This window comes from Elephantulus edwardii, unplaced genomic scaffold (assembly GCF_000299155.1).
Source record: "Elephantulus edwardii isolate Elephantulus edwardi_28Jun2011 unplaced genomic scaffold, EleEdw1.0 scaffold00170, whole genome shotgun sequence".
In the NCBI taxonomy this organism is placed as follows: Eukaryota; Metazoa; Chordata; class Mammalia; order Macroscelidea; family Macroscelididae; genus Elephantulus; species Elephantulus edwardii.
Window position 1 is genome coordinate 4,741,862 of NW_006399920.1, and position 27,431 is coordinate 4,769,292.

Here is a 27,431-nt window from a genome sequence, read left to right on the forward strand (position 1 = left end):
TTTTGGATGTGCATAGGGATTTGAGTCTTAGAAGATCCCATTCATCTATGTTATCTTCTCCTGGTTGTAGGTTTTCCAGGATACTGGGAAGACTCTTTATGTTGTGGATTAGGACTTCTAGTGTTGTTCCTAGCTTTTCTGTAATGATCGATCTATCTTGTTGAATGTCTTCTATGCTCACCTTCAGCTTCTCCAAGCATAATTTCCTTCTCTAACAACATGTCCAAAATCCGTGAGGTGAAGCTTCACCTTCCTTGCCTCCAGGGAGCATTTTCTCCAAGACATCCTTGTTTGGTTTGTTGAATTTTTTCCCCAGTTTATGGGTTAGTCACTACTCTTATCCCATACCACAATTCAAAAACATTAAGTCTTCAATCTGTTTTTATTTGCTGTCCCAACTTTCAGATGCACAGCAAATAATTGAAAAGACCATTGCTTGGATCAAGTGCGCCTCCGTCTTTAAACTAATATTGTTGTTCTTTAGCAATTTGGAGATGTTTTTGACAGCAGATTTTCCTAATGTAGTATAGCTGTTGGCTTCTTGGAACCAAGGATGTTGATTGTAGATTCAAGTAAGATAAAATAGTTGACAGTTTCAATCTTTTCTGTCGATCATGAGATTGCCTACTGACCCAGTGGTAAGAATTTTGTTATGTTGGAATATAATCTATGGAGGCTTTAGTCTTTGATAATCTTCTGCAAGTATTTTAAGTTCTCCTCATTTTCAAGAAGCAAGGTTTTGTTATCTACATAATGCAGGCTGTTGATAAATCTTCCTCAGATTCTGATCCCACATTGTACTTCATCAAGTCTAGTTTCTCTACTGATTTGCACAATATACAGATTGAATAGGTGTGGAGAAAAGATACATCCCTGACACACACCTGTCTTGATTTTTAACTGTGCCTCTTCCCTTGCTTTGTTTGACAACAGCTTCTTGGTCTAGATCTGTCTCACGTGAGCACAGGTAAGTGTTCTGAGATTTCCATTCTTCTCCATGTTAGCCATAATTTGTTGTGATCCACACAGCTGGATACCTGTGTATAATGAATAAAACACCAAAAGACATCTTTCTTGTCCAGTGTACTTTCAGCCAAGATCCATAGTACTTAGAAAAGAAATTAATTTTGTTTTAAGGTATGAAGATGTAATTGGATTGAATTTATTTTCTTAGAATTAAAAATAAGGCTTAAAAATAAGCTTTATTAATTCATTGTTGTATACTCTCAAGTCAGAACAGACTCGTAGCTGACCCTCTGGCAGATTCTCAGAGGCAGTTAATCCTCCTCCCATGGAGCAGCCAGTGGCCTTGAACCATGTGCCTTCAGGATTGCAGCGCAGCTTCTTGCCATTAGGCCACCAGAGCTCCCTTACCTTATATTACAGCCTTTTCATTTTTGTAAAAACTGCTAACTTTCTTGAGATCATGAACAAGCTTAGGGCAGTCTTTCAGACATTGTTCAGTAGTAAACTTTAATTCGTTGCTGTTATGTATTAATACAAAACTTTCCCAAGATTGTGCAACACACTTGAAGAAGGTGTAAAACCTTAATGTCTGCCTCTGTCAAGTAAATTACTTTTAGAACTGACTTCCTGAGTTTTCTAGATATCATCTTAATTGTGTATCTTGGACTTTTTTTATTTTGGTAGACCAAACAGTTGCCAACAACAACAGAATGCTGCAATTGGTGTGATGTGGTCAAGTCTTCATTCAAGGGACTTTCCTCCTCTAATGTTTTTGCATCTTTTAATATGTGATTGCTTACTCTGTAATGGCAACCAGCAGGCGTGTGCTAAGATTTTTGCTGAATTGCCTCTGCTGTTGACAGCAGCACTCTGCTTTAGACCTTGGACATAACCTCTAAGACCTGTCCTATGCACTGTATATAATGTTCCTTAGGGAGAATTAGGATTAGTCACTTCTGGATCCTTAAAATTCCTGCATAACTTGTTATCTCAGTTTCTAGAAGATGCTTTATCTATCTTCACTCCTTAATAAAACACATCATTTGAATGTTGGCCTGGGGTGCCATTGCCATTGCAGACAGCCATTCTTTGCTGTCTGCTGTTAATTTCTTTTACGTATTTTTTTCCTCCTTCTAAGTCCTTGTGTTATCCCTCATTGTAGCTTCAGAGCTTCAGTTTTGGTCACCCTGCCCTACACTAACTTGCATTCTTTCTGTAGAATTGCTATTAGCAAACCATTCCAAGATTCCAGATTTCCTACTGGCACTTCAGCTCCTTTCCTCCCCTTCCCAGAATCTTCTTTATCTCTGGAGTATAAAGAACAGATGCCAGAAGGCTGCAGGAAACTAATCCAGCTCAGCTTTGTAGCTTTAGTTTTCATTCAGATTCTGAGGCCAGAATATTTTGTGTTTGGAGTTTTCCTGCTCTCTACCTGAACAGCGCCTCTGCAGTTGTACATGTAGTCAAGTTTACATTGCACAAGATAAGGTAGTTTATAAGAGAAGACAGTTTACCCACTTCTACTTCTCCCACTCCTTAAATATATCTGTTCTTGTTTATTTCATCTGGGTACTCCTTGATTTTACTTTATGCTTTGTTAGCATGTCTTTCATATTCTATAAGATTATTTCCTGGGTTGTTGCTGAATCCCTATTCTTTGTTGTTATTATGTGTCATCACGTCACGGCACCTCTTAGCGACCCTGTGTACAACAGCTCTGAACCCTGCTCTATCCTGAGCTAACCTTACTGTCTCTGACACAGCTACCTTCATTAACCCAGTCACTGAGTCAGTCCATCTCTCCTGCACTGTCCTTACACTCTCCCAAGCATGATGTCCCTTTCTAAGGACTGGTCCCTCCTTGCAACATGCCCAAAATATGTCAGATGCAGTTTCAGAATCTTTGCCTCCAAGGAGCAGCCTGGCATCCGTCACCCTCTCCAAGAGAAACCTATTTGTTCCCTTAACAGTCCACGATATATTCAGAACTCTTCTCCAGAACCACAGCTCAAAGGCATCAATTCTCTTTCTCTTATTCCTAGTTATTGTCCAGCTTTCTGATGCATAGCACATTAACTGCAAAGACCATGGCCTGGATCAGGTGCAACTTAGTATTCAGACTAACATTGTTTTTAGTGCTCCAAGAGATGTCCCTGACAGCAGACTTTCCCAATGCAATTCTTTTTTTGACTTCCTGGCTACTAGTACCAAGAGTATTGATTGTGGAGCCAAGCTAACTAAAGCTGTTTACAATCTCAATTTCTTCACCATCTCTCATGATGCTGCTAATTGGCCCAGTGGTGAGAATGTTTATTTTCCTGTTGTTGAGCTTCAATCCAAATTGAAGGCTGCAATCCTTGACCTTATGCAGCAAGCACTTTGGTCCTCCTCAGGGTTGTGTCATCTGCATAACACAGGTTGGTGATGAGTCTTCCTCCAATCCTGATGCCACACTTCTCATAGAGCCCAGCCTCTCCGATGATCTGTTCTACATATTGGTTGAAAAGGAATGGAGATAGGACACATCCCTTCCCAGTTTTGAACCATGCAGTGTTTCTTTACTCTGTTCTGATGACTACCTCCTGGTCCTGATCTGTGTTGTTGTTGTTGTTGTTATGTGCTGTCGAGTCATTTGCAACTCATAGCGACCCTATGTACAACAGCCCTAAACTCTGCTCTGTCCGACGCCAATCTCACTGTCTCAGACACACCCATCCCGATTACCCCAGTCACCGAACCAATCCACCTCCTACAGGGCCTTCCCCCCCTGTGCCTGCCCTCCACACTCCCAAGCATGATGTCCTTCTCCAAGGACCAGTCTCTCCTTACAACATGACCAAAGTATGTCAGACAAAGCCTCAGAATCCTTGCCTCCAAGGAGCAGCCCGGTTTAACTCTCTCCAGGATGAATCTGGTTTTTTTCCTTAGCAGTCCGTGTTACCTTCAATACTCTTCTCCAACACCAAAGCTAAAGACATCAATTTTCCTTCTATCCTCCCTAGACATTGTCCAACTCTCTGATGCATAAAAAGTGATTGCAAAGACCATGGCCTGTGTCAGATGCACCTTAGTCTCCAGAGAGACAGCATTGCTCTTCAGTACTTCTTTTTTTGGGGGGTGTTTAGTTTTTGTCTGTTATCTACTTGTCTTCTTTTTAAATTTTTTTAAATTTAAATTTACTATTAATTTCAGTAAAAATTTACAGAGACTTTGGATTTCCATTCATTCATTGTTGCACTTTTCTCCCCTCCCAACCCTACCCCCTAGTACACTATTCTCTTGGAAAAGTAAAAGAAAAATTCTTTCATTGTTTCACAAACCCTCCTCCAGGTCCACTCCATCCTGTAGTCTTCACTCTAGATACCTGTCATGACAAAAATACCGAATCACATGTTCCTTTCAAACAGTTTTCTCCCTCATCTGTGTCAATGCAGTATACATTGTTGAACCCATCTTTTTCAGTCTCTCCCCAACCCCAAGGTCAGTCCTGTTTTACAACAGTGGCATCATGCAGTATTTGTCCTTTTGTGGCTGAGATCTTTCACTCAGCATTATGTCCTCCAGGGTCACACATTTTGAATAATATTGCATGAGTTCCTTGTTTTTCAATGCAGCATAGTATTCCATTGTGTGACTATACCACACCTTCTCTATCCATTCGTTTATTGATGGGCACTTAGGTTGTTTCCAACTCCTTGCTAATGTGAACAAAGCCACGATAAACATGGGTGTGCATAATCTGCTTGGATGTCAGTTATGGTCTCTTTGGCATATATTCCCAGTAGTGGAATTGCTGGGTCAAATGATATCTCTGTTTGCAGCTTTTTGAGAAAGCACCATACTGCCTTCCACAGTGGTTGCATCATTTTATACTCCCACCAACAGTGAATAAGGGTTCCAGTTCCTCCACAGCCTCGCCAGCACTTGTTGGTTGCTGTTCTGTTAAATTTTGCTATTCTGACTGCCATGGGATGATATCTCATAGTTGTTTTAATTTGCAACTCCCTTAGAGCTAGGAATTTTGAACATTTCTTCATGTGCTTGTTAGCCATCTGAATGTCCTATTTGGTGAAGTGTCTGTTCATATCCTGTGCCCATTTTTCTATTGGATTATTCACCTTTATCTTATTGTGATGCACTCTTCAGTACTTTAGAGAAGTCCCTAACAGCAGAATTTCCCATCGCAATACATCTTTTAATTTCCTGGCAGCTGGTGCCAAGAGTGTTGATTGTGGAGCCAAGCAGACTAAAGCTGTGAACAATCTCAATCTCTTCACCATCTATCCTTATGCTGTCAGTTGGTCCAGTGGTGAGAATCTTTGTCTTCTTGACATTGAGCTTCAATCCATATTGAAGGCTGCAGCCGCTGACCCTCAGCAGCAAGCGCTTCAGGTCCTCTTCAGTTTCAGCAAGCAGGGTTGTATCATCTACATAATGCAGATTGTTGATAGCTCTTCCACCAATCCTGATGCCACACTTCTGCTCATAGAGCCCAGCCTCCCGGATGATCTGATCTATGTTGTTGTTGTTGTTATGTGCCGTCGAGTCGCCTGCGACTCATAACAACCCTATGTACAACAGCCCTAAACCCTGCTCTATCCTGCGCCAACCGCACTGCCTCTGACACATCCATCCCGATTACCCCAGTCACTGAATCAATCCACCTCATAGAGGGTCTTCCCCTCCTGTGCTGTCTGCCCAGCATGATTTCCCTCTCCAAAGACCTGTCTCTCCTTACAACATGTCCAAAGTATGTCAGGTGAAGCCCCAGAATCCTTGCCTCCAAGGAGCAGCCCGGTTTAACCCTCTCTAGGATGAATCAATTGGTTTCCTTGCAGTCCATGGTACAGTCAGTACTCTTCTCCAGCACCACAGCTCAAAGGCGTCAATTCTCCTTCTATCCTCCCTAGTCATTGTCCAACTCTCTGATGCATAACAAGTGATTGCAAAAACCATGACCAGGCGCACCTTAGTCCCCTATAGCTTATTAAATAAAGCACTTTCCTATGGCACACAGGACTCTTAGCAAAGAAGAGACATACACCCTATTTACTAATTCCTCTTTATGCTTCCTTTTCTCCCGAAGTTGGAAGATGAGGGAAGAACATTGATAACATTGCATCATTGCATTTTGAGCTCTTTTAGTGTTGATTATGTTGGAATTGCCAGTATTCCATCAACAAAAGCTGGTAACTCATTTCTGCTCAGGTGATTGAGGGTCCAGAGTGTTCCATCATGGTGGTGCGTGCACCTGGGCACTATCTTTGTTACATTGGTGATGAGGATGGTCTGTCGTCAATCATTGCCAAAGAGTTAACAAACACTTCCTTTTTTATGCATTGTTGTACATTTTCTTACCCTCTCCCCCAACCCACCCTGCAATGCACCACTTGTTCCAGCTTGTTGTTATATGTATAATGCATTATAATAGATTCCTTTCAGGTAGTTTTTCTCCTCCTCTGTCCTACTGCAGTGTTCATTATCTATCCACTCTGTCCCTATTCTCTCTCTAACCCTGCATCTGTCCTGTTTTATAACAGTGGTGTTATACAATATTTGGCCTTTTTTAAAAAGTTGTGATTTTAATGAAGGTTTACAGAAAAGTTGGATCTTCATTCATTCATAGTTGCGTATTTTCTTCCCTACCCCTGTTCACTTTTTAAAAAAGAAAATATTCATTAATTGTTGCATAATTTCCTCCCTGTCCCAGATACCCTCCGCCATCCCCTTTGCTATGCACCTCATACAAATAACGCCAAATCATATATTCCTTTTAAAAAGTTCTTTCCTTCATCTGTTTCAGTGCAGTGATCATTATTTATTCCTTCTTTTCTTAGTTTTTCCCCAATCCTCTATGCCAGTCCTGTTTTATAATGGTAGTGTTATGCAGTATTTATCCTTTCATGACTGAGATATTTCACTGAGCATAATGTCTTCCAGGGTTGCCTATGATTTTTAATATTATGAGTTCCTTGTTTTTCAGTGCTGTGTAGTATTCCATTGTGTGAATATACTACAGCTGTTCTATCCATCCATTCATTTGTTGATGAGTACTTGGATTGCTTTTATCTCTTTGCTATTATGAATAATGCAGCAGTAAACATGGTGGGCATATATCTGTTTGGGTGGCATCTCTGGTTTCTTTAGGGTATATTTCATGTAGTGGAATTGTTAGGTCAAAGAAAACACCAGACAGCCTTCCATAGTGGCTATTCCATTTTACACTCCCACCAGCAGTGAATAAGCGTTCCAATCTCTCCACAACCCTGCCAGCATTTGTTGTTTGCTGTCCTGTTGAACTTAGCTGTTTTGGTAGGGTGAGATGATACCTCATAGTTGTTTTGATTTACATCTCTCTAATTGCTAAGGATTATGAACAAACACTTCTTGAGGAGCTTGTCTTCCTTTTGATTTGCTTATGCCATTCTGATACCAAGAATACTCTGCTTCTCTATGTAAAGAGTTAGCTTTCATTCAGATAAATGCAATTTTAATGGTAAGTTATTTTGGGGATGGTTGTTGATTGTAGAGAGTCTTTCATCCCTAAAATTTCTCTTTTATTGCTATTGAATTGGAACAGACCTAAAGGTTACATAGCATTGGCTCATTGCATGTCTTTCTCCTTCAAAGCTGCTTGTAGATTTGAACTACTAGAGAGGAAGCATCTGTGGATTAGCTGCTCTGCTCTTCCTGGACCGTGCCACCAATGCTCCATCCAAAAATATTATTTATAATTATATAGTAATATTGTTGTTATGTGCCGTCGAGTCGTTTGCGACTCATAGTGACCCTGTGTACAACAGCCCTAAACCCTGCTCTATCCTATGCCAGTCGCACTGCCTCTGATACACCCATCCCGATTACCCCAGTCACTGAATCAGTCCACCTCATAGAGGGTCTGCCCCTCCTGCGCTGTCCCTCCACCCTCCCAAGCATGATGTCCCTCTCCAAGGACCTGTCCCTCCTTACAGCATGTCCAAAGTATGTCAGACGGAACCCCAGAATCCTTGCCTCCAAGGAGTAGCCTGGTTTAACCCTCTCCAGGATGAACCTGTTTTCTTGGCAGTTTTTGGATAATCTTCTTGGCAGGATAACACTGCATGGTTCAAAATTGGGAAGGGTTTACGCCAGGGATGTATCCTATCTCCATGCCTTTTCAACCTGCATGCAGAGCAGATTATTATTGTATAATATTATAATAATAAGTATCATAATAATTAAAATAGGATTAATTCTATTTAGTTATGAAAATATTACATAGGGTCACTATACATCACAGGTGACTCATGGTACATGAAAACAGGAGCATACTATGACAGTTTTGGAAGCAGAACTGCCATCTACTTCCTAAATAACATGCCTCCGGAGACTCTGTGAACTTTGATAAATGTTGATAGTTGTAGAGGGGCTTCAGGCCCTTTGTTCATAGGGTTGCAAAGAGTCATGCTCGACTCAAGGCAATAAACAACAACAATAACAACTGAAAATATTATGATAATATTTTTATAATTGTAATATGTATATAATTTCTTGTTACATCATCCTGTCCACTCCACTTCTCTTCTTGCTGGCTAGTAAAGAGATTAGGTTTTTTTCAGCTTTAAAACAAAGCAACTAAGGATGATTTTATGCCTTGTTCTAAAACAACAGCTTTAGGGAATGATGGTAAAAGATTGGTTTAGTTTGGTTTTGTTTTTTCTGTCTCTAACCAGGAGATTACCCATCTTTCTCCCAAAGAGCAGCTGGTGGATTCAAACCACTTACCTTTAATTGGCAGTGTAGTTCCTTACCACTAACCTACCAACAGAGCTCAATACACACTCATACACTTACACATACAGTTTATATACACATTGTTATGTTGTTTACCATAGAGTCGGAGCTGACCCATAGCTGACCCAGCAGCAGGTTTTCAGAACCTTTTAATGGGAAGAGATGGCCCATCCTTCTCCTGCAGAGCAGCTGTTGGGTTTGAACCACATGCCTTTGGAATTGCAGTTCCGTTTCTTACCACTAGGCTGCCAGAGGCCCCTAAAAAAATCCCATTGCATTTGGGTCTGAAAGGTCTCATAGCTGACCTCCCAGCAGGTTTTTGCAGACTGTAAATTGCGCAGGAGGAGACTGCGCATCTTTCTCCCACAGAGCAGCAAAACTACCAGAGAGGCGCCACTTTGTCATGTTGTGATGGGTCAGTATTTTGTCGTGCATATGAAAGGCTTGGACTCTGGAAATAGTGTCCTCTTACACCATTCTCCAAATATACTCTTTGCTTTTTTATTTTAACTTGGTTATTAGACTTCTTGTTAGCAAAGAACGTGCCTAGAAAGAGTCTGGAATCTCTATTACGGGCTACAAAAGAAACTCAACAGTGTATTGCCTTTCTGTCATCCTATTTCAGTCTTTAAAAATCCTTTCCAGGCAGGTTTAATGAGCCAGCTCAGATAAAAGTTATCTACCGCTCCATTTAAAAAAGATAAGCTGATACAGAGCATGGATTAGGGAATGAAGGAGGAGGAAAGGGGGAAGAAATCTGTGTAAATGAGTGAATGAAAAGCCAATTTCTTATAAACTTCTTTGAGTTCACACACACAAAGTCCAACAAAAAGCTTTAGCATTTAGGGGGGAAATGATATTGATAAGTTATTTGGTCCATATAAAGTTTTTGTTTAAATATTTTTTTTTCATGAGGGAAGGGAAAGACTTTAGTTTTACAGAATGAGGTGGGCCTTGGCCTTTGACTATGCATTGAGTTCATTTTTGCTGTTTGTGATTAGCTAACCTAAAGGAAAAGAAATCAACATAGCAGACTTATAGGAGGGCATGTAATTTGAAGCTGTGATATGGCTCACACCATGCTTTGAAGTAGAATCCGTCTTCATATGGGGCTGTCAGCATGTTTGTTCTCACACCTAAAAGTACGTTATTCAGGAAATGCCAGTGGAGGAACGTGTGCTTCATTCACTTTCTGTATTCTTCAGGTGTGTATGCAAAACAAAAGGAACACCCTAGCCACTCGTCCTGGAAACCAGTGTGTTCCCTCCACAGAGCATGTGGCTGTTTCAGACACATTTGTGGGTTTTCCTCTGCAGCGTTCCTTTCTTGGAAATAGTTTAAATTATGCTATGTTTACTGAGCATAAGACACCATGAAAACAATTGGAACATATAATTGTACATCGGATTGTCTTGATTTATGAACCTTATTCTTCAGTTTTACACCATGAAATTTAAATTGATTATAAACGGGTATAGCAGTGATCTAACCAAACTCCTGAAATTTTTTTAAAGGAAATTGTTTTCCAAGGGTTCAGAAACTTTGTGAGGTTGCAGAGTTTGTTTATAACTATATTGGGATTCAGAACACATTTCTGTTATGACTGTGGAAAGGAATTGGTAGTTGATTGCAGAATCTAAGTCCTTAAATGCTGTGTATCTGCTGGCTTTTCCTAGCCTTTCCCTATGTGAACCCAGTCCAGCCGTTAGATGTCTAGCCTTTTGTTACTTCACTTGTATTGATTCTTTGACTATATCCTAAGTCTAGGGCCACAAGCTTCTCTATATTTTTGTGTGTATGTATATCCAGCAGGTAAGTAGGTATTAGCCGTCACATCAGAAGTGACACACATCTGATCCTTCAACTACTTTTCAGACGCTGGAAATCCCATAGGAGGAAATTAACCATCTTGTCCATCTGTCTCTTGCAAAGCAGCCAATAGAGTCGAACCTCGTGCCTTTGCAATGGCAGCACTGCTCCTTTCCCAGTAGACCAGCAAACTCTTAAATGGCCAAAGCCAATGTGGAATTACTTGCAAAAGTAGATATGTTTCTTATGGTCTATAGGGCATTTCAGAGGTTGGTGAAATGACATTGCATTAGTGCCTCAATGGCTCTGCTGAATGTCTCTGTTCTTCTTGGCTAGAAAGTTTTAGAAGCTATGACTTTTTTTTAAGGGAACTTAAGACAAAAGTAAAGAACTCACAACTGGTGTCTTCTTATAAGGCCAGTTCAAAATCTTTGTTTATGTACATTAAGTGTATCAAAACCAGTTGATTACAGGCCAGGAGATGGACTTTTCCCCCTTAAGGAAAGTACAACTCTAATTTGATGTTTTCTGTTTTTAGAATGTTATGAGTAAGAGGAAGTGGCATAACAATTAAGTGCTTGATGTGAACTGAAAGGTTAGTTAGAAGAAAACGTGAAGATCTGCTTCCATAAAGCTTTTATTGTTGTTAGAGTACACTCTCAGCGACCCTGTGAACTACAGAGCTGGACCCAGCCCTATTCTGTGCCGGCCATCAGCCTCCTCTTCTCTCACATACTTAAGGCCGTTGCTGTAGTCACTGTGTCAGTCTGGTCTTTTCTCCTTTTGTTGACCTTCCATCTTTGCAAGTATGAAGTCTCTTTCCAAGGAATAGCCCTTCCTAAAAACATGCACCATCCTTGCGTATAAGAAGCTCTCTGGCCAAACTTTCTCCAAGACACATCTCTTTGTTCTTTTGGCAGCCGTGGGATATTGATATTCTTCTCCAGAATCATAATTCAAGGACATCAGTGTTCCTTCTGTGATCTTTATTCATTATCCAGCTCTCTGATGCATAGTAAATGATTGAAAAGACCTTGGCCTGAAGCAGGCACTCCTTAGTCTTCAAACTAGCATAGTTATTCCTCAGTATTTTGAAGAAGTCCTTGACAGCAGACTTTCCCAATGCAATACAACGTTTGATTCCTTGATTCCTGGTACCAAGGATGTTGATTGTGGATCCAGTTAGGTGGAAAATGTTGACCATTTCAGTCTTTTCTCCATCTATCATTTTGTTACCTATGGCCCAGTTGTGAGAATTTTTTTCTTCGTGATATTGAAGTGTAATCCATACTGAAGGGTATATAGTCTTTTTGCTCTTTTTTAACAAGTGTTTGAAGTCTTTACTTTCAACAAGCAAGATTGTGTAATATCCTTAATGCAGGAAGTTTATGAGTTTTTCTCTAATTCTGATGCCATATTCTTCATAAAGTCCAGCTTCTCAAATAATTCACTCAGCATACAGATTGTATAGGTATAGAGAAAAGATACAGCCCTGATTCACACCTTTGTTGATTTTAACCATGCAGTGTTCCCGTGTGTATTTGCACAACAGCTTTTTGGCCTAGGTATAGATTTTATTTTATATTTTGGGTGTGTTGCAAGGAGGGACTGGTCCTTGGAAAGGGACATCATGTTTGGTAGAGTGGAAGGGAAGCGAAGGAGAGGAAGACCTTTGGTGAGATGGATCGATTCTGTGACTGGACCCGTGGGAATAAGTGCGTTTGAGATGGCTAGGTTGGCACAGGATAGAACAGCATTTAGAGCTCTTGTACATAGGGTCGCTATGAGTCGCAAGCGACTCGATGGCACATAACAACAACAACAACATAGATTTTATATAAGCATAATTAAGTGTTTTGGGATTTCCATTCTTTAGTTGTAGTCATAGTTTGTTACGATTCACATAGTCATAAAGCCTTTGCATAATCAGTGAAACAGAAATAGACATTATTCTGTTACTCTCTCCTTTAATCCAAGATACATCTGACATCAGCAGTGACACCCCTGGTGTCACGGCCTCTTCTAAACTCCCTTGAACTCTTAGATATTCTCTCTATTTTTGGATGGTCTTCACTGATATTTTTATTGCAGATGATATTGTTTGACAGTGTCTACAGTCTATTGGATCACCTTTCATGGGAATGGGAACAAATGTGAATCTCTTCCAGTTAGTTGGCCAGGTAGGTGTCTTCCATATTTCTTGGCATAGATTGTAGATTGGTGAACACATCCATAGCTGCATCTGTTAGTTGAAACAGGTAAATTGGTATCCAGTTGATTCCTGGGGCCTTTTTTTTTTTCAATGCCTTCAATGCAGCTTGACCTTTCCCCCTTTACCATTGACTCTTTTGTTTTTTCTATTTTTTTCCATTGACTCTTGATCATATGTTTCAGTGTTGACCAGTTCTTTTTTGGTACTATGAAGCTCTGTATCTATGTATTCATTCCATCTTCTTTAATATTTCCTGGATCATTCAAAATTTTGCCCATAGTATCTCTCAGTGTTGTAGCTCAAGGTTTGAATTTGTTTTTCCGTTCTTTTCAGTTTGAGGAATGTTGAGAGTTCTTTCCTTTGTATTCTCCAACTCTAGCTCTTTGTACATCCCATAAAAATAGTTTGCTTTGTCTTTTTTTTTTTAAGATACATTTTCTTTCTCTTTTAAAAAATTTTATTAATTTTAATGAACATTTACAGAGATTTTGGATTTCCATTCATTCATTGTTGCATGCTTTGTCTTTTTAAGCTGCCCTTTGTAATCTTCTGTTTATCTTTCACTTCTGCATTTCTTGGGTTCTCAGTGCTCTAATGCAATTTTCAGAGTGTCTTCTGATACTCATTTGGGTCTTTTCTTCCTCCTGCTTTGTCTTGGTAAAGACCTTTTGCTCTCTTTGTGGATGCTTATCTTTGATGTCATCTCACAATTCATTTGGTCTGCAATCTTCAGTCGTTCACGGCCTCAAACCTATTCTTGAAATTATTTTTAAATTTGTGTAGGATAGACTCGAGGCCATCTTCTAGTTCTTGTTTATGGATTTGGTGGATCTGTTTCCATTTGCTTTAGCTGCAATTTGAACTTATACACGAGTAATTTATGGTCTGTTCCATAGTCAGCACTTGCCTTGGTTTTGGCTGTTGTTTATTCTGTTCTGCTTCATGTATTTGCTAGAAGTTGAAAGTAGACTCAGCAAAACTTAACAAAATGAATAGGAGAAATGGGGTGTTGTAGATGAAAAAAACCCAACAAAACACCAAGACCAGTTTTTCTCTTACTTTTATCTATCTCCACAAGAGAATATGCTGTGAATGAAAATATTGCTGTGAATTTTTGAGGTTGAATCTTTCTCACTTAGCACTCAATCATGTGGACAGGAAAATAGGTACCAACAGATTGTTGGCAAAAGATTTATGGCTTAAATTCATCATATGTCACTAGCACATTACTTTCTGTGGCATAATAAATACAATGAAATGTCTGGCATGGGCATTTGCTATAGCTTCAACTGTGGGAGAGAAATGCAGGGGAAGCCAACTCAGCTTTAAGGAGAGAAGTAAATGGTGGTAAAATACTGACAAATGTTTTCAGGAGTGGAGAGATTTCCAAGGATGGAAAACCAGAAAGTAGATGCCAGAATACTCATAGATAATATTTTAAAACCATAACTAAGCTTTAGTTATGTTCCTATAAACACTAAAGACTTTTCAACATTTATTTTTATTAGAAATAACTGTTTATAGCAGGTGTTCCTATGAAAACAGTTTTTGTCTTATCAAGTCCTTATGGATTCCATGTGGAAGTTAGAAGACATTTGTTCAAAAGTCCAACTTTTTTTCCCTTCTTTTACAGTATGTTGTTGTTGTTGTTGTGTGCCATCAAGTCACCTGTGACTTGCAGCAAACCTATATATAATCGCTCAGAATCCGGCCCTGTTTTGAGCCAGTCTTGCTGTCTCCCACTCACCCATTACCCTCATTATTGTGTCAGTCTATTTCATCTGGGCTCTTCCTCTCCTGTGCTGTCCCTCTCCACCCTTCTCCAAGCACAAGTCCCTCCTGGCCACATGCCCAAAGTATGTGAAATGGAGCTTCAAAATCCTTGCCTCCAAACAGCAGCTTGATTTCACCCTCTCCAAGACAGACCCATTTGTTTTCTGGGCACTCCATAGTATGTTCAAGACTCTTCTCCAGCACCACAATTCAAAGGCATTGATTCTTCTGGTGTCCTTAGTCAGTGTCCAGCTCTCTGATGCAAGTATGTAAAATTACCATTTCATACCTGTGCCCATACAATTTTATGTTATTTAGTGAAGGCTGGATTACCACCTGGTCTTCCTCTTTTCTAGAGAATAACAGCATAGAGATATAAGCTCCCATAAAGATGGGTGGTGCATGTTTCCAAAAGTAAAAAAAAAAAAAGACTAAATATGAGATACAAGTTGCTATGAGGTATGTTTTGGCTCATATCAATCTGACATGGGTGAAGACCTGTGCTGCATAGTGTCCTTGGGCTGATTCTTCAGAAGTAGATCACTTGATCTTTCTTCTGAGATGTCTCTAAGTGGACTTGAACTGCCAACCTTTCAGTTCGCAAACTGGTGTTTGTTAGCTCTGTGTACCACTCAGGTGACTGTAACTGTCCTCTAGTTTCTTTATCATTTATAGAGGTCCTGAGATGGGAATTGTGGTGGGTATGGGACGTGTAGTTCCCAAGGACATCGAGTTTCGATTCTTAGACATCTCTGGCACCTTCCTTAGTACCTAACCATTTCCTAAAATAGGAGAGCCATCAGTCTATTCAACGATGGGTTACTGAGTATCTATCACTGTTTGCGGCTGTACCAGCTCCCAAACCAAATAAGAGAGGAAAGATTAAGGTTAATTATGTAATAGTGAGAATTGTGTTTAGAGTAAATGCTCTCTGAAACATCAATACCCAAGTCGAGAAGAACTAGCTGGCCCCTTGGCCTTCTTCCTCTGTTGTGCTTCAGCACTCTTCATAGCTGCCTTTCCTCTCATTTTAATGTGCTTAATATTTCACCTTTTCTGTTCAACTGTTTACAGAATGGGTGTGAATTAAACCTAGTCTCTTGTGGTATCTTGTGGAAAACTCACCACAAGCTGCAGTACTCAGTTGAAAGCAAGATTTAATAACAGTGAATGAAGTAAGAGTATACATTCTGCACAAGACGTTTATGGGATCGTTAAAGAGAGAATGTGCCATAAGCAATTCAGCAGAGAGTTCTGAGGGCCTGCTTGGGTAAGGAGTTGTGCTGACAACCCAAAGCCAAGTGGTTCGAATCCACCAGCACAAAGGTGGACAGTCTCCTCCCACGTGGTTTACAGTTTCTGAAAACCCGCTGACAGGTCACCAATCTAGACAGCATATATGTTTCTTTGTTGTTACCTGTTGGTGTCTGTTAGTGTATTTTTTGTTTATGTGTTTGCTCACTTGTGTCCATTGCCAGTTTGTATTTTCGGTCACTAGATGGTGCTCTTACACTTTCAAGTATTTTCAGCTGAGGCTTTTGCCTTTTGTTTTCTGTTCTGTTGATGATCAGCTTCATCATGAAATGTATGAACATTTCATATATGAAAAGTATGAAGTTGTATGAACTTAGGTATGAAATGGTAACTTTATATACATAGACTATAAAAGAACCAAAAAAAGTTGAATCTTTGAACAAGAGGTTTTATGACTTGGACATGGAAATCCATAAGGACTTGATAAGGATCTGTAAGGGTTCACTGTTCCTTTACAGATACATGGGGATGTCAGTACAATAACTACCAGTGTCAGTGTTGTTGTACCATGGAGTCAGAACTGATTCATAGCTGAGCCTCCAGTGGATTTTTCACGCAGGAGGAGACTGCCAAGCCTTCCTCTGCGGAGCAGTTGGTAGATCTGAACCATGTGTGTTTGGGATTCCAGTGCAGTTTCATACCACTAGGCCACCAAAGCATAATATTACCCAATCTTCAAAATAATAGATTTCTAGTTTATTATTAATTATTAATGAGGAAAGAAAGTTTTTTAATCTTTAAAGGATTTTATGTCACATGTAATAGACTTCCTTAGAAACAGCAGCAAAATGTGTTATGTGGTTAAATTTGTTGTTCTATATAAATGCTTGATCTACACTTAGAAGAAAATATTAAAAATTACAGTTCTTAGAATCCTGAGGCACAGGAGCCTGCATTTTAACAAATACCATGTGTCTGATGTTAGTGAGCAGTATCACACATACTGTGGACTAACCAAAGAACAAAAGATGACCCAGAATTGAAACTGGAGTGCTCCTGAGAAACAAAGCTGGTGAGGCTTGTCTCCCTTGCTGTGGGCATCTATCAGGAAGGACCAGCCCCTGAAGGACAATGCCATGCTTGGAAATGCAGAGGGCCGGTGAAAAACAGTAAGAGCTTCCCTGAGTTAGCCTGCCACCATGAGCCTAAGTATAGCAGAGTTTGTGAAGATGGCACAGGGTCACAGGACTGGACAGGGGTTCCCTTTGTTGTAGGTAATGCTGTGTACATAATATTGCATACATGGTGTGCACTGGGTTGAGTTGGAATTAACTCAAGGGCATATAACGGCAACAGTAAGTGAGTCTTGTAAGCATGCGTGTTTTGAGTAACATTGAGTTCTAATCACCCACTCACTGCAATAGAGAACATTTTCAGTATAGATTAGCATCGTCAACCTACAATAATTCAAACCAAGGTTGAAGATAGCAGAAACCGAAATGTTGAATGTAGACAACCTCTTGTGTAAATATTGCTGTGGGAAATTACATTGAGTATAATAATAATTACTCATGAAGTTGTTTGTTTACATAATTGTGGCAAAAGCTGGCCTGCTGCGTGAGGGAGCCAGTGGTGAAAGTGAGCTCTTGCCAGAGTCCTCCCAGCTTGTGGTAGATACAGACATCCCGTTAGCCTGCTTTTAGGCCTCTCGCTTTGAAATGCCCAATACTGAAACTTTGCAAAAAGTTTCAGTGTTAGGGCCTTTGATTTTTACAAGACTCCACAAAGCAGGGCATGTGTCAGAGGAAGAATCAAGTGAACTCTGTAGGGAGAAATGCTCAAGGCCAAGTGCAGCCCCCAGGAGGCTCTGCAGGGAAGTAGTGGGGGTTGGAGGTGATGGCACTGCTTCAAATAAGCACAGCTGCAGGGATGTCTCCCCGGGACTCCAGGCACCAGAGATGCATTCCTGAAATCAGAAGCTCCTGCACTGTTATTAACTGTGATTTCACCATCTTAACTCTAAGGAGTCTTGGTGGTATCAAACGGTCAGCAGTTCAAATCCACCAGCAGCTCTGAGGGAGAAAAGATGGCCAGTCTCCTTCCATGAAGATTTACAGCCATGGTGGAGCGTTGCTATGGATTCTGACTCATTCACTATGAAACAGAATCAACTCGAGCAGTGGACTGAACTCAAAGAGACAGGAGCTTTAGAAAGTTTGCCTTTTCTTTCCCTTCTTCCTACAGAACCCTCCTTTATGTTTTTTTTTAACTGCCCAATTACACCTACAGTGTGTCTCCGGAAACACTATAAACGTTGACAAATATCAATAGTTATAGAGGGGCTTCAGGTCTTTTGTTCATAGTGTCACTATGAGTCGTGCTCCACTGGAAGGCAATCAACAACAACAACAATTACACCATAGCACCATAGAGGAACTCTAGTGATACAGTCCTCGGGCTGTGAAATAAGAGGTCAGTGATTGAAACCCGTTAGCTGTTCCCTGGGAGAAGGATGAGGCAGTCCACTCTCAGAAACCCTAGGAATTCATTCGTTCCTTACAGTCAGGACTGACTTGATGGCAGCAGGTTTACACCTTCAGAATACAGTGTACTTGGATGGATCTTTGACTAGACTTCAAGATGAGAAAAATCACAATGCCAAGGAAATGTATGTGGCTCAGAGAATATCCTCACCCGGTGGTTCCGCATCCTACCCTTAAGAATCGATGAGCTAGGAGAGTTCAAAGACTCAAGTGGGACAGCTTCAAAATTGTAAAAGGTGCTCAGTAGACATTGGTAAAGTGTCAGGGTCTTGATGCAGAGAACATAGACCATTGTAGGTATTTCATAAATTTATAGATTATCAACATTAATAAGAATAAAAGATCTTTGTTAGTTTTATTACTAACGTGCATAGACTTTTCTACTTAACTGGATTATGGTCTGCATTGCTGTTAGAGATCTCTCCAAAGTAATGAAGAGCAATGATGTCACTCTGGAGACTAAGGGGTGTGTGTGTGTGTGTGTGTGTGTGTGTGTGTGTGTGATACAGACCATGGTCTTTGTAATCACTTGCTATGCATGAGAGAGCTGATAATGAATAGGGAAGACAGAAGGAGAGTTGATGCCTTTGAGCTGTGGTGTTGGAGAAGAATATTGAATATACTGTGGACTGCTAGGAGAACAAACAGGTTCATCCTAGAGAGGGTTAAACCAGGCTGTTGCTTGGAGGCAAGGATTCTGAAGCTTCATCTGACATACTTTGGACAAGTTGCAAGGAGGCACCAGTTGCTGGAGAAGGACATCATGCTGCTTGGGAGGGTGGAGGGACAGTGCAGGAGAGGAAGACCCTCGATGAGGTGGATTGATTCAGTGATTGGGGTAATCGGTGTGGCTGTGTTGGAGACAGTGAGATTGGCACAGGACAGAGCACGATTTAGGGCGGTTGTACAACAGGGTTTCTGTGAGTCAGAGGTGACACAATGGCACGTAACAAGAATAACATCAAGTTGATGAAATTCAGAGGAATAAAATACCTTGATTCTTGGAGCAACCTTAAAAGCTGCCTCAGGAAAGCATTACATTTCACTTCCATGGGGCCTGAGTCTCGACCTAGAAGGTTGTGTTGGCCAGCAGGCCCACCTCCTTTAGGCTTTGACTTAGATTCCTAATTTTCTCAACCACGAACATCACCTCTGTTCTCACCGCAGCACTCCTGCTCCTTTTTCTGATTTTCATTAACATTTATGTTTTGAGAGACCGTGCTAGTTATTTTAATTTTGGTTCATTTCTTTGAAGTGTGTGTGAGCAAGGAATTTTTGTTTTCTTCCCCTCTTGGCACCTAGAGCAGGATTTGCAATCTAGTAACTTTTCAGAAAATAATGGTTGAGCAGAGGAAATTATTTTCTTTATAAACTTTAACAGCAGTAACAAACAGTTAAACTTCAAATGCAAACTCACCTTAGTTGCTTCCAGCTCATAGTGACCCTCTGTAAACTCTGTAGTAACCCTTCTCTGGGTCTCTGAGGCTGTAAACCCTATAGTAACCCTCCACTGGGTTTCCAAGGCTATAAACCCTGTAGTGACCCTCCACTGGATTTCTGAGGTTGTAAACCTTAATGGGAGGACGCTGAAGCCACCTGCTCATACACAGGCTATGGGCCATGCCACCAGAGATTCTTTTAATAAAAGTTGCTGTTATGTAACATCCAAATGTAACAGATATGTCACAAACTATGTAGCAAGTCAAAACCAGCTCCTAACTGACCCTCCTGAAAGTTTTCAGAGGCTATAAATTACATGGAGGAGAGTACCTGTTTTTCTCTCATGGAGCAGCTGGTGGATTTGAACCACTTGCCTTTGGGTTGGCAGTGCAACTCCTTGCCATTAAGCCACCAGAGCTCAAGGATTTTTAAAAATTTTTTTTTAGTTACAGTGCTAATTCTGAATAAATGCTACATTAAATATTCCTAAAATTAAAACACAGTCCCATTAAGCTGTAAGGATGTCCTCTAAGTTTAGTTATCTTATGATTTGAAGGGTTTCCCCCCATATGTCACTACAGTGATAACATGCCTCTAATGAACCTAATGCTTAATTATTCAGTCCCTTTCAGGGAAGCGCTGGTGGCCTAGTTGTAAGAAGCTGTGCTGTAATCCCAAAGCACCTAGTTCAAATCCACCAGCTGCTCTGAGAGAGAAAGGTGGGCTGTCTCCTCCCTTAAAGATCTACCACTCAGAAAGCCGAGGGAGCATTGCTGTGCGTTGGAACTGACCAGCAGCAGTGGGGTTTTGATACGGTGGCATTAATTTAAAAGCTAGAGTTTTTGGAATTCCATGTGACAGTGTTGTTTCCGATTTCTTCTAGATCCCCATATCAAAGTTTCTGGAAAGAAAGAAGATGTTAAGGAAGCCAAGGAAATGATCATGTCTGTCTTAGACACTAAAGTAAGTGACTGTTAATAACTTTCAGATTTCAGAGCCTTGTCACTCAGCAAGGGCGGCTTCACGCTGTTGTGAGAACACCATTTGAAGAACTAAAAGCCAAGATAATGTACTGATGTGACTTAAAATAAGCATATGTAATTCTAGAGAAAATGCGAAGTTTTTTCTAAAATTTCACTAGATTTTTCTGTACTGAGTAACGGAACAAGATTATATATGTATGAGCACTGGTAGCTTAGTGGTAAGGAGCTGCACTGCCAACCCAAAGGCATGTGTTTCAAATCTACCAGCTGCTCTGTGAGTGAAAGATGGGCCATCTCCTCCCATGTAAGTTACTGCTTCTGAAAACTTGCTGGAGGGTCAATTACGGGTCATTTCTGACTTGACAGTACATACAACAGCAATATAGAGGTTTAAATGTGTGTGTGTGTGTGTGTGTGTGTGTGTGTGAGAGAGAGAGAGAGAGAGAGAATTCCTGTGAGTTGAAACCAATTTGATGGCACCTAAGAACAATAATAAATGTATGTATGCTGCCACACACCAACACACACATAGTGAGCATTGGCCCGATTAGTACAGAGCAAGGGATCTCTGGGGACCTAGTGAGGAAGGAGTTGAGCTGCCAGCTCACGGCAGATTGTACATATCTACCAGCTGATCTGTGGGAGAAAATAGGACAGTCTCTCCTATGAACTTACAGCCTCTGAACACCTCTGGAGGATCAGCTATGAGTCAGTTCCAGTTCACTGACAATGAGTAAGAGTAAGTAGAGGGCAAGAAATAAAAATTGAGCCTACGCTTTCTTTTTTAACGTCCTTCTCTCATACAAGCATGTACAGAAAAAGAAAAGGGATACTTAAATGTGTAAGAAGTTACAGTCATTTGGGAGAATTTATTTTCCTTATGAAATACTTTAAAAGCACTTACTTTATGTCAAGTCCTAATATTTATGTGTTGTATCTTTACAAAAGATATATTTTATTACTATGAATTCATTTAATCCTCATAAGTAAATTAGCTAAGAGATATTATATCATTTTCCCAGAATTCTAGAGTTGATTAATCATGAGGTAAATTTAAAGCCAGAGTCCCTGGTTCTTTTTTAAAAATTTTATTATTATATGTGTGTGTGTGTGTGTGTGTGTACTGTCAAATCGGATCTGACTGGTACAGGAGGAGATTGTCCTTCATTCTCCCGCAGAGACTCTGGAGGATTCGAACCTCGCACCTGATTCTCTGTTTTTTTATTGTTGGTTTGGGTGGTGGGTTTTTTTTTTCATTGCAATGAATATTTTAAATTTTTTAAATTGGTTTACATATAATAGTTCATATACATTTTTTTATTAATTTTAATAAAAGTTTACAGAGACTTAGGGTTTCCAGTCATTCATTATTGCACTTTTCTCCCTGCCCACCTCCTCCCCCCCAAGTCCACTCCACTGTGCAGCCTTCTTTCTGGACTCCTGTCATGACAATAATACCCCATCATATACCCCTTTTAAGCAGTTCTCTCCCTCATCTGTTTCAATGCCATACACATCATTCCTTCCCTCCTTCTCTGTCTTTCCTCAGCCCCGATGTCAGTCCCGTTTTACAACCGTGGCCCTATGGCAAGGTCAGCTAGAGGTGGTACTGACTCAGTGGACAACAGAAGAAACAGAAATTATTAAATATTTTAAAATTTCCCCCCCAATAAAATATATTTATCTTTTCTTATATTTCATATTAAACTAAAAGAATTAAGTTTGAAAGTTATATCTAGTGGGTATATATTTAAAATCTAAGTAATCAGAAATTACTGATATCTTGACACCCAATTCTATTTTGACTTTTTAAATGTATTCATAGTCTATAACTCTTCTAGCTGAAGCTCTGTGGTTATAGCTCACCAGCAGGTACACAGGGAAAAGATGGGCAGTTGCCTCCTTTACATACTTACCACCTCGTAAACCTGATGGAAGTTTCCTTTTAGTCAGAAATGATTCAGTAGCAGTTGGATTCTAAAGGCTGAAGCTTTCTGATAGCATTCTTAGGTATAAGGCTGTATTTCAGGTCAGTCTTTTCAACTCTATGACCCTAACAAATTTAGGTATATGATTTCAACATGAGCACAGTGTTTTTATTCATTTTATCTTGGGAATTTTACATTTTGGTTCAACAAAACTAATTTAAACTTTGTGTAAGTTTACATTGATAGAATATGCTTTGTGATCTCTTCCTCATTCTTCTTCCTAAGAGTAAAAGATATAGAAGCTGGGAAAGTAACTTTGAAAATTCTTCCCTATTCAGTTTTGTGGCATCCATTTCCAAAACCACTTTTATGAACTTGGAGCAAAGATGAAAGTTTTGCATTCAAGACTTTCATTCGTAGAGTCGCTATGAGTGGTCTACGACTCTATGGCACTTAACAACAACAATAATATTAAGTTTTGAGTTTAATTTTTTCTATTTATCTCTTAACTTCTTGCAATAGTCCTATGAACATGCATATTATTAGTCTTGTAATTACTAGTCTTGAAATTTTAGTGTAATGTTTTTAAGATTTTATGTATTTTAAAATTATTTTTATGAAAAAGAAAATGAGTAATTTATTTGTAATGTAGCTGACCTTATTTAAGGCATAATTTCCAAAACAAACAAACTGTAAAAGGAAAAAGGAGGGGGGACTCTTTGGTAAAGAGTCTGTTTATTTCTTGTGACAAATCAATTTTAATAAGTTCGTTCCATTTTTATAGTCCAAGAGAAATAGCTAGAAAATAGAACATTTATATTGTGAAGATAATTTTTATTTATAAATGTGTAAAATTTCTAGTGGGTCCTTTTTTTCTTTTTCAGTATTATTCTTTTAAGAGAAGTGACATTTGGGCATGGTTTCTTCCCCCCCCTCCCCACTGAGAAATAAAATATTGTTTCTGCATAGAGCAACCGAGTTACCTTGAAGATGGATGTTTCACACACAGAACATTCTCATGTCATTGGCAAGGGTGGCAACAATATTAAAAAAGTCATGGAAGAAACAGGATGTCACATCCATTTTCCAGATTCCAACAGGAATAACCAAGCAGAAAAAAGCAACCAGGTAAGTTATCCTTTAGGGGATGGATTGCTGCCGTAATTTTCAGTAGTCATATTATTAAGAGGTAAGAGAAAAAAAAGTACCACATTAAAAAAAATATAGCACATAGATGGCATGGAGCATAGAATGTAAGTCTCACAAGGATACTAAAGATATTCTGCTCTTTGAAGAAGATAATCTTTAGAAGGAACTTCAAGTTTTGTTGTGTTTTTTTTTAAATTTTATTAGTTTTAATGAACATTTACAGAGATTTTGGGTTTTCATTTATTCATTGTTGCACTGTTTTCTCTACCCTCCTCCCCAGTTCATTCTTCTGCCCCCCACCCCCCGAATGTCTGTTTTAATTGTCCAGTTGCCACAGTGCTTGTCAAAGCCAGTTCTGATTAATCTCCTTTGTCAGTGTGTCCTTTTCAAGTTTTGACATCTAAACAGTTGGGGGAAAAAGACCAAGGGAGAAGTGATGACTATATAAAATAAGAGCTCTTACAAGCTCTCAGAAGACATTTAGAAGCAACTCAGGAAGGTAGCCAAGTCCAACAACAAATGCTGTCTACTGCCTGAATTCTATCCTTAGTATGTTCCAAGTAGTCCTTGATGACTTTCTGATGTGTGTCAGCGCCAAATGCAGCCCATTGATTTACATACCTCTGCAAGCTCAGGTGACCTAGTTGTAAGAAGCTGTTCTGCAGTTCCAAAGCCATGAGGTTAGAATCCATCAGCTGCTCTTTGGGAGAAGTAAAAACTCCCTGGAGGGTCAGCTAGAAGTTGATTCCGACGCAATGGCAAACAACAGCAGCGGCCTTTAATTAACTGGATTATGTCCCATCTTCACTCACGTAATAGGGTTTTTCCCTAGTTTTTCTTTTTGGAAGCAAATGAAATACCTGTTCACATCAAAGCACTTTCGGTATCTGAAGAATAGATAGTGTTACTTGGAAATCTCTCTTTCAAGCTAATCACAGTACTAGGAATTGTGCTGACTGTAAAGATGAATCTTTTCCATGGCTTGTGATGGCAGTGAGATGCCCTCATGTCAGACTAGGTAGGCAGCCATAGTGCAAGAAAAGACAGTTCAAAAGATTTAATACATAATGTAGCATGGCCACCAGCTCTAACATCAGTGCCCTGCAGCATCCTTCCTTCCAATGCCAGGATTAATTCTATAGTTGATGGATCATGGGAAATTCCTGGTTGTTGTTGGTGGTATGTTATTTATTTCCTAGTAAGGCACTCTAGTAATGCAGTGGTTAAGTGTTCCCACTAAATGAAATGCTGGTGGATCCCCTTCTCCTTCCCAGTGTCTCCATTAGAAAAAGACTTGATGATATGCTCTCAGAAAGACCTGGCCCAGAAGACCACATAGTGTGTTCTATTTCTTCATATGGGGTCACTGTGAATTGAAATATTCTCAACTGCGCCTACAACAGCAACAACTGGGGTATTTCAGTGCCTTGACCTACTGCAGCAAATCATTTTATTTTCACATTGGCCTGTATATAAAGAGAAAAAAAAAACACCAACCAAACACCACCAGAATTAGGAGGAGGGTCTCCTGGGAACTGTGGGATTTCAGGTTCCTTCAGAAGTCGATAAGTTGACAGAGGTCATCTGAAGTTCATGTTAAAATATAAAATTCTAATCAAGAGAGTTGATATTTGAGATGGTTTAGCAAGGGCTCGCATGATGCCAAATGTTGTTGGCTTTTGTTTTTTAAAGATTTTTGTTTTAATTTTCCTTCTTGATGATACTTTAAGGATATAGATAACTAGAAATGCATTTGTAGATACAATTAAAAGAAATCTGACTTTGTGTTTTCTTACTTCTGCAGGTTTCCATAGCAGGACAGCCATCAGGGGTAGAATCTGCCCGAGTTAGAATTCGGGTAACTATTTATTACTTTAATTCTGTAATGTGGTGTCCACAGCATTTGCATTGGAAGGCATGAAAAATATCGTGCCTTATATTTTTTTGCCAGATAATTTGTCCGAATACATGTGAGTACTGGAAAAGGTGGCTTTATGTCTAATTTGCCATTTGTTATCTGAACTTTTATAAAGCTTTAAAAAAAATCATTTCCTTTCTATAAACCCTTTTTCATTTATTTTTAAGACTATTCTGGATTTAATCTAGTTTCTCTATTTTTCAAAGGAGTCCTGAGGTAAAATGGTAGTCCCAAATTTCATAAAAAGTTCCTTTAAGAAACTTACTGTACGGGAATGATCATATGAAACACAATATGAATGAAATAAAAAAATTTAAAAAACATAAAAGAAGACATATGATGTATTCATCATAAATCTATAATGAAAATAATTTATGCTTTAAAATGTAGTCTTCAAAAAGAGTTAATGAATTAGAAAGACCTCTAAATGTATAATGTTTACAGTTAATTTTGTGTTCTCATCATCTCATTTCAGGAGCTACTTCCTTTGGTGCTGATGTTTGAGTTACCAATTGCTGGAATTCTTCAGCCAGTTCCCGATCCTAATTCCCCCTCTGTTCAGCACATATCACAGACGTACAACATTTCAGTGTCGTTTAAACAGCGTTCTCGAATGTATGGTGCTACTGTCATAGTACGAGGGTCTCAGAATAACACCAGTGCTGTGAAGGTAAATAAATGATGTAACTCATTTTGACCATCTGCAGGTTGTATTTTTTAAGTGACGTGGACTATTTTGTTTTCCACAAATTTCCCTTTTGTTGCTCTAAAGGGAAATGTTACGTTTACCCATAGCTAGTAAAAGGAGCTCTGGTGACCTCATAGTAAGGAATTGCATTGCCAATCCAAAGGCACAGGGTTTGAATCCATTAGATGCTTTTGGGGAGAGAGATAGACAGTCTCTTCCTGTGCAATCAGATTTTCAGCCTCTGAAAACCCTCTGGAAGGTCATCTGTGAGTTGGTTTTAACTACAAAGCCTATTATGTCAATAACACACATAGTGCAACACAGTATTTTTATCTATAAGGACTGACAATTTGAAGGATTCTTTACCTCCTATCCTATTCTCCTAGGAAGGAACCGCCATGCTGTTAGAACATCTAGCTGGGAGCCTGGCTTCGGCTATTCCCGTGAGCACACAACTAGATATCGCAGCTCAGCACCATCTCTTTATGATGGGACGCAATGGGAGTAACATCAAGCATATTATGCAGAGAACAGGTGCTCAGATCCACTTTCCTGATCCCAGTAATCCACAGAAGAAATCTACTATCTACCTCCAGGGAACCATTGAGTCTGTCTGTCTTGCAAGACAATACCTCATGGTAAGATTACTGAAATTATTGTTACAATTTTAAAATATCTTTGGGAATAGTATATGTTGAGGTAAATACAGTACCAATGAAATATTTATTAAATTACTTAGGAAACCTGATCAAGTAAGAAAATTTCTTAGTAAAATAAAGTAAATTGGAGAAATGTGAGGTCCATTGTACCTTAACAGACTTTATTTCATCGAATAAGTGAATAATTTCTTTGCAGTTATTTTTTTAAAAATTTAGACTAAACAGAGGCTAAATTACAGTTATGTAATTGACTATATTTAGTGGCATCAATGGTGATTATTTTATTACACAGATAGTATCAGTTTGTGTTTGTATTTAACAAAGAATGTCTTTAGA

The 27,431-nt window shown here is 39.5% G+C and overlaps 1 protein-coding gene across 1 annotated transcript in view; it reads left to right on the forward strand.

Moving 5' to 3' along the window:
• Window positions 1–27,431, forward strand: part of BICC1 (BicC family RNA binding protein 1) — a 366,487-nt gene that overhangs the window by 299,097 nt on the left and 39,959 nt on the right. The window contains exons 4-8 of the mRNA XM_006895579.1: window positions 20,654–20,733; window positions 23,651–23,809; window positions 25,635–25,688; window positions 26,224–26,418; window positions 26,823–27,074. Of these exons, the coding sequence (XP_006895641.1) occupies window positions 20,654–20,733; window positions 23,651–23,809; window positions 25,635–25,688; window positions 26,224–26,418; window positions 26,823–27,074 (740 nt within the window). The remainder of the gene's footprint in view (window positions 1–20,653; window positions 20,734–23,650; window positions 23,810–25,634; window positions 25,689–26,223; window positions 26,419–26,822; window positions 27,075–27,431) is intronic.